Raw genomic sequence first — 7,498 nt, forward strand, 5'->3', positions numbered from 1 at the left:
CTCTTCATTGGGAAATTCCAGTTTACTGCGTTGCTGTGGAGATTCTACGGCCTACTGTGCACCAACACCAACAGAGACAACTAAAATGGCATTCATTACTCTGGGGGCACAACAGCAGACATGACATGGTATCATGTGAATGTGTTTTATGATGGAGAAATTGAATCAGCTCTGGCTGATGCCCAGCCCAGCAACAACAACAAAGCATGCAGAAGCATCAAAGTGTCCTCAGCCTGGTACCACTGTAATACTATCTGTCAGGCCTAATTCTTGAATAATACAACTGATTCAACATGCAATGAGATTACCTAAATGCCCCAATTAGCAGTTCAGTCTGCGCTAAATGCAATAAAATCATTAACATACCAGAATTGTGCCCATACACAGACATCAGAATATTATTTTGGAATCAAATGAAGCCATTGTCAACTAGAGCAAACTTCCACATTGTACTGAAGCCATTAGATCATATCCATTGACCTAAAAAGTATTTTGCTGGTTTGCAAATGAGTAATTAAACACAGAAATGAACTTTCTGTTTGAAAATACAGATTAGATGGAAAAATCTACCTACCACATACTATTGTGCCGTTTCCCATAGTCATCAGTGTTGCCAGGTTTCGCGAAAGAAACAAGCAACCAGGTCTATGAAAAGTCCAAAAGAAGTGACTAGGCTACGGCTATTTGAAAATAGCCGATCAACAAGCTCACAACGCGTCGTTTTTGAAACATTTTAGCAACACAAATCTTGTATGGGGTGGGGGGTCCCGGGTCCTTGCCATGAACATCTTTGAGATCCACTGGTTTAAGCAACATTTAGGAAACAAGGCCAAATAAGCAACTACACTTTAGAAACAAGGCCCAAAAAACCGCAAACACCAATATTTACAAGCAACTTTACAGAAAAAGAAGCCCAAAGTCGCTTATAATAAGCCGATATGGCAACCCTGATAGTCGCACATCCATCATAACCAGTTCATGGGGGTGGGGCCAGGGGGAAAGCCGCGCCCCCCCCCTAGTCCCAGATCCGTCCCCTTAATATGAATGCGTACACTTGTGATTGGACGGCGGCTCGTTGCTTTGAAATGCCTCCCCCTCACGTCTTCAGTATGTGGATAGAGTGTGATGCTGTAGCACAAGACTGGAGGGAGAGATACGCACACACCCCTGGACTGTTTTGGCCGCATCTTCTACGGAGATATTCCTTTCACTTTATTAACACCATATTCTTCTCTAACTAACTACACGTGGTTTTATTAAATATTCCTATTTTCTGACACTGGATCGGGGAATAATAGTATGAAGGAAAGTAGGTGATGTTGAAGAACCCAGGATCGGCTCAAGGAGGGATGACATCTGGGAAAATTCTTCCTCTAGAGTGAAGTTGTTTTTCGATACCGCGCTCTCGCTTTGGATTACTCGCAAAGCCCGGGTGATCGCCTTTGCTGATGTTGAAATAAGATGGATTGTTTGTGCTGATGAATGAGTTCCAACCCGCTGTCCTCCCCACTCGTTCCCGCAGTCGCCCGCTCGGATCCAGATGAAAGATTCCCCCGGTGGTACTGCTGAACCGCCGTTACGCAGTCAATCCCCCGAGTCCCCCGCTCCAGACGCCTGTGGTAATCTATATCTACACCAGAGAGGAACGGTCCAAAGATCATTCGCGTCCATATACTCTCCCTCGGATCCTTTACGCCAAGCCAAGAGGCTTCCCATACGGATTCTAAAGATGTTGACGGCGCACAGCGCTCACTTGCTGCACCCGGAGTATCTCCAACCGCTCACATCTGCGCCAGTTAGTATAGAGGTAAGTGAAGGGCGTCTTTTTTCTTCAGTTTAACCCGGCCGTAATATTTTGTCCTTGTTTTTGTTGATAATTATGTCAAGATACATGTATATGCAGGCTATATATGTTGTTAAACCTGGTAAACTAGCCTGTGTCGTTTTGCGCACAGCAGTAATAGCCTATTAATTTTATTTATAGCCATTTATAATTGTAAAAGTGGAAAACAATTAACCCTACTTGGTCAAACGTGATTAAGTAATTGTGTGATTTTGTGCATATTTATATTTTTCATTTTTTCGCATGGTATACCTTTTACATTATGTAAAATGTGTATAAGACTTAAAATACAACTAAGGAAGCTTCCCCATTACTGAGGACGCCTGATGTATGTTTTAGATGTCAATATGTAATATTAGCATCTGTTCTTGATTTACAGTTAAAGTAACCTGGTATATTATTTTTATATGAGTAAATCCAGTATTTTATATTGTCAGGCTATATTAGGCATATACTAAATATAAGTAAAGTTAGCTGTTATAAGTGATAGATTAATTAGACTAGTTGACCTGTGTGGTTAAAAGTTCATACATCAACCAGTTCAACATTTTCCTCTGTGTTCTTCTCACTCAGCTGGATGCTAAGAAGAGTCCCTTGGCCCTGTTGGCTCAGACATGCTCTCAGATTGGCAAACCAGACCCTCCCTCCTCTTCCAAGCTGGCCTCTCTCTCCTCAGGCAGTCTGGGAGACAAGGACTCCTCAAGCCGATCCTCTAAGTCTGGTGAACAGCAGCACCAGTCCCACGACGACAAGTCCAGCTTCAAGCCTTACTCCAAATCAGCAGGAGACTGTCGCAAGGATGTTCTAGGGAGCAAGGGGGGGTCAGATAAAGCTGGCTTTAGGGTGCCTAATGGAAGCACCAATGGAGGAAGTAGTGTTTCTTGTTCATCGTTTAATAATCGTGCCCAGTCTCCTAGCTCCAGCTCTCCACCACTGCACACGCAGAGCCAGAGTCACAGACAAAGTCATTCCCCTCCCACACAGTCCCCAGCACTCTCACAGGCCTCACACACAGACAACAAGCCTGGGAGCTCGGAGCAATCTGGCTCGGACAGTACCAGCAGTGTTACGGGGAAAAAGGACTCAGATCCCAGTAAGCCTGGCCTTGACGGGGCTCAGCTTGCCAACTCCAGTCACGTGCGGGCCAGCGCCAACTCTAGCAATGCCAGCTCCGCAGCCAGCCCTCGGCCAGAGAGCAAGGCTGACCCGCAGGCCTCTCAGCCCGGTCTGAGCTCTGGGCACATCGCCCCCGTCTCTCCATTCAAACCGGGACACTCCGTCTTCCCCCTGCCCCCCGCCTCAATGGGCTACCATGGTTCCATTGTGGGGGCTTACGCAGGCTACCCGTCACAGTTTGTCCCAGGTCTGGATCCGACCAAATCAGGCCTTGGGTTAGGACTTCCAGGGAAGCACCCCAGCTCCAGCCCGCTTACAGGAGCCTCTCCCCCGGGCCTTATGCAGGGCCTATGCCGGGACCCTTACTGTCTGACCTACCCCAATGCCCCCCACCTGGGCGGTAGCAACTGCTCCACCTGTGTCCACGACCCCACCTCCGGCCTCAAGTCTGGTTACGGGCTGGTCTACCCCTCCCACCCCCTCCATTCTCTCCACCCCAGCGCTCTGTCCTCCAGTGCTACACACTCCCTGTCCCATCCGCTGTACACCTATGGCTTCATGCTCCAGAATGAGCAGCCCCATGCCTGCAACTGGGTGTCTGTCGCCGGTCCCTGTGACAAGCGTTTCTCCACATCAGAGGAGCTACTGGCTCATCTGAGGACCCACACGGCCCTGCCTGGGATGGTGGACAGTAAGCTCCTGTCCGCCTACCCCTCGTCAGCTGCCTCCTGCCACCTCCACCTGCCTCCCCCCAACAGCCCTGGGGCCATGGCCAGCTCCTTCTCCCTTCGAGGGTCACCCGGACTGGGCCTCGCCCGCTACCATCCATACAGCAAGGCAGCACACCTGCCAGGAGCCCCTGGTCTAACGATGTCCTCCATTCCCACCTCCTCGGCAGCCTACTACTCCCCCTACGCCCTCTACAGTCAGAGACTTGGCTCTGCCTCAGCCATGGGATACCAGTGATAGTCTGGGATTAGCAGCTGAAATGCCCGCAAGACAGCAGGCACCAGCTTGGACACTTCAGACAGGAGATGGATACCTTCACACTGGGGGTCATCTCTAGTGCAGGGCACCCTGCCCGCCTGCCTGCCCGTCTGCCTGCCTGCCAACAATACCACCTGTTACCCTCAGGATTGTGACTGGCGTTCCAAAGGCAGTGAACCAACAGTGATGGATGGGCTGCAGTACCGAGCCCCAGAGACTACAGTGCTTAAAGATGCTGGGAAAATGGAGCTTGAATAGGATGAGACTGGGGGATTAAAATGGCCGTCTTGTTTTTTTTATTGTTATGTTTTTCTTTTCTCTTGTCTGTCTATCTTCCAGGAATGAACTGAAAAACAAATCTGTATTTATTTTTCACATGAGCGCTTGGTATTCAAACTTTTGGGGGGACATTTTTTGCTGTTCAATTAATTGTTCATAAGTATTCTAACTGAAAAAAAGAATGGTTTAAGTATAGTATCATATGCCTATCGTAAAATCTGAAAATAAAATTTTTGCACCATGATGAAGATGGACTGTGAGGTTTTATTCTAGGGACCTCTTTCTTTTTGTCTCGTTTCTTCACTGCTGTTTTTTTTCTCCTTCTGCTTAATTCACACTCTGGAGTATAGCATGTCCAAAAGAAGCTTCAATAATTTGCCATTGATTTTGTGTCTGTACATTTGCAAAGATGTCATATTTTTTCATGCCTTACTTGGGTTTACAAGTCAGGGTCGCTGTCAGAAATTAAACAAAGCTAAAGGAAAGAACAAAAAATAATTAAGCAATGAAAATAACGGTGGCTGTGCTATCAAACCAACAGGGGAAAAAGTCTTATTTTGATAAATAAATGATACTTGATTGCATTTTATTGGGTATGTTTTGTCTCATTGAGTGCTTTAAATATAGCTGCTGCCATGAAATACCTTTGTCAGCGAACAAGCTTCAGAGCATGAAGTTAATCTTAGCAGACAGCTACACTGCAGTACTCCGGGTCTATCAATCACTCTGTCTCTGATAGCTATGCTATTTGTGGGCTATGTGTAATATTTCATGGCTCATATCAGTTGACAGGGGCTGTCCCAGGGAGGGCAGACCAGGTCACATTAGCTCCTGTTAGTGAGTCCCTGTGGATGTCCTTCAATCTTTCCATTCTTTCTCCTTCACCCCCCCCAACCCACTCCTCATCACACACACTGCTGCTCTTGTTGTGGGTGAGATTCTTAAATGCTGATGCTTGTTTGCTTGCAAAGCCCTAGAAACAGCCTCCTCAGCAGAGCAGATAGATAGCTGTGTGCAGCAGCCCAGCTTGGGGTCACTGGTACTTCAATAATGACCTAGGGGGAAGGAGGTGTGAACCAAGGGCTCTCCCCTCTCCTTTTCCTCATCGTCTTGACGGATTGGCCCATGATACAAAGGCCAGTGCTGACAATGGGAGGCGGTTAATAGAGAAATATTCATCAAAGTCCTGACACCTCCCCTGAGGAGGAACACAGGCTCCCTCCTTTTTAACATGAGGCACAACACAAACACAGAGCAGGCCTCCATATCCAGGAGCTGCCCCTTCCTCTCACCCGTTCTCTTTGTCACTCTCTGCTGCTGTACCACAGTTTAACTAGGGTCACACCCTACTAATCTCCAAGCAGTTAGAGACTAATATGAAGGGATTGACTGGGTCTACCTTAAAGAAGTAATGCTACACAGCCATTAAAACAGCGAGAGAGAGAGAGAGAGAGAGAGAGAGAGAGGGAGTGCCTGGTTCTTGGTAATGGGTCTGTGTCTCCACTCCTCTACTCTGTCATACAAAGTATAAATCAGGCATACGTAGAACGAAGGGAGACAAGAAGAGATGGAAGGCGAGTCTAGGCTGTGGTAGTGGTACACTGTAGTATAGTCTCCAGGGTGAGCTATTGACCCCGACTCCTAGACTCCCCTCCACTCTCGCGGTTCATTAGCACTCCAGACAGGGGAAAGGCGAGCACAGGTGTCACTTGACAGCACCATTAACAAAATGGATGACCCTTCCAACAAACCGAACCGCTGCGAAAACCCCTGCCAGACCAGCAAGGTCACGGCGCCCTGATCACCACTAGCTTCGGCCGGCACACTGGGAAAGGCAGCCTTATTTTTCTTTTTACAGGAACTACAGCAGTGTGCCTCTCCCTGGGACAGGACAGTCTGCCTGTCTGTTGGCAGTGGCTGTCATTTACTTTAAGAGTGGCTTTGTTTTAGGTGTTTGTTAGGTCATGTTGACAAAAATAGGTCAGGGGTATTTTCTGTTTTAAGGCTGTATTGAGAATAAGAGTGGCATTTACTAAAAGACATTGCAACTTGTATAAGATTTTCACCAGTTGGGTTATATGTTGGTTTGGGTTGCCCCCTATGGGTGAGTTGTTGAAGTGTAAGTGAAGTGTTAGTTGAAATGTGAATTTCAGTACACAGGTTAACACACAGCATTCACACTTTTAGACAATCCTCTTATCCATGTAGTTAGGTTTGGTACTTGAATGATAGATTATGTCATGAATCTAGACATATGTCAGGTTGTGCAGGTGTTATCTTAAGGGTTAGTGATTATAGGCACAAAGCTGCTTCTGCAAATACAGTATGGCATTTAGACTGTAGGCAAATTATGAAGCTTATATCCTCTAATTAGACATGGATATATAGTTTGGGTGCCGTACTTCGGTTTAGAGACTAGGCACTATATGTGCCGTGGAACTATACTTAAGCATAGACATGTATTTTGGGGGCCCATTTGACGATGCTGTTACCAAACACTGTATATCATTGTATATGCCGTTTCAGTACTATACTTTGACTTTGTGGCCATTGCGATAAATTGTGTCTAGAATCGAGCCTATGAGATTAAGTTGACATTCTGTGGATTATAGGTGTACATATTTGGCTTGTAGGCATTGATTGCAGATTAGGCAGATATGTTGTTTGTGTATACTGTACGTATAGAATATGGACACAGAAAAAGTTCTTCATTTGTGCTGTATATGTTACTGCATAATAGTGGTTGATAGGACACACACCAGGGGTCACACAGAGGGGAGAACAGCCTCTAGTCTGGTCCGAGGAGGAGGGATTAATTCCAATGCTCCCCATTCACACTCGTTCATCAAATGCCTCACCATTCTCTCCATCCCCTCTGTCATCAATCTTTCTCTCCCCCCACCCCCCACCACTGTTCCAGCTGAGTCAACACCCACGCACTCCATTTCTGTCGCCTCTTGTCAATGTGTGTGTGCGTGTGTGTGTGTGTGTGTGTGTGTGTGTGTGTGTGTGTGTGTGTGTGTGTGTGTGTGTGTGTGTGTGTGTATGCGACCGTGCAAGAGTCTTTGTCTGTAGGTGTGTGTAAAAGATGGATAGAGAGACACTAAGATAGTTGGGCTAGTGTTTTTTGTGTGCATGTGAGACAGCGAGCGGAGGAGCGGAGGAGTGGAGAAAGAGTGTGTGTGTGTGTGTGTGCGTGTGCGTGTGCGTGTGCGCGTGCGTGTGTGTGTGTGTGTGTGTGTGTGTGTGTGTGTGTGTGTGTGTGTGTGTGCG

General features: G+C 46.9%; 1 protein-coding gene across 1 annotated transcript; it reads left to right on the forward strand.

Moving 5' to 3' along the window:
- The first annotated feature begins 1,126 nt into the window (after positions 1-1,126).
- On the forward strand, positions 1,127-4,809 carry znf703 (zinc finger protein 703). Its single transcript, XM_084054294.1, has 2 exons — positions 1,127-1,807; positions 2,417-4,809. Exons 1-2 carry the CDS (start codon positions 1,541-1,543, stop codon positions 3,923-3,925), a joined length of 1,776 nt encoding a protein of 591 aa, XP_083910420.1. The 5' UTR covers positions 1,127-1,540; the 3' UTR covers positions 3,926-4,809.
- The last annotated feature ends 2,689 nt before the right edge of the window (positions 4,810-7,498 follow it).

Source organism: Gymnoscopelus microlampas (assembly GCF_963454915.1).
Source record: "Gymnoscopelus microlampas genome assembly, chromosome: 4".
NCBI classification, from domain to species: Eukaryota; Metazoa; Chordata; class Actinopteri; order Myctophiformes; family Myctophidae; genus Gymnoscopelus; species Gymnoscopelus microlampas.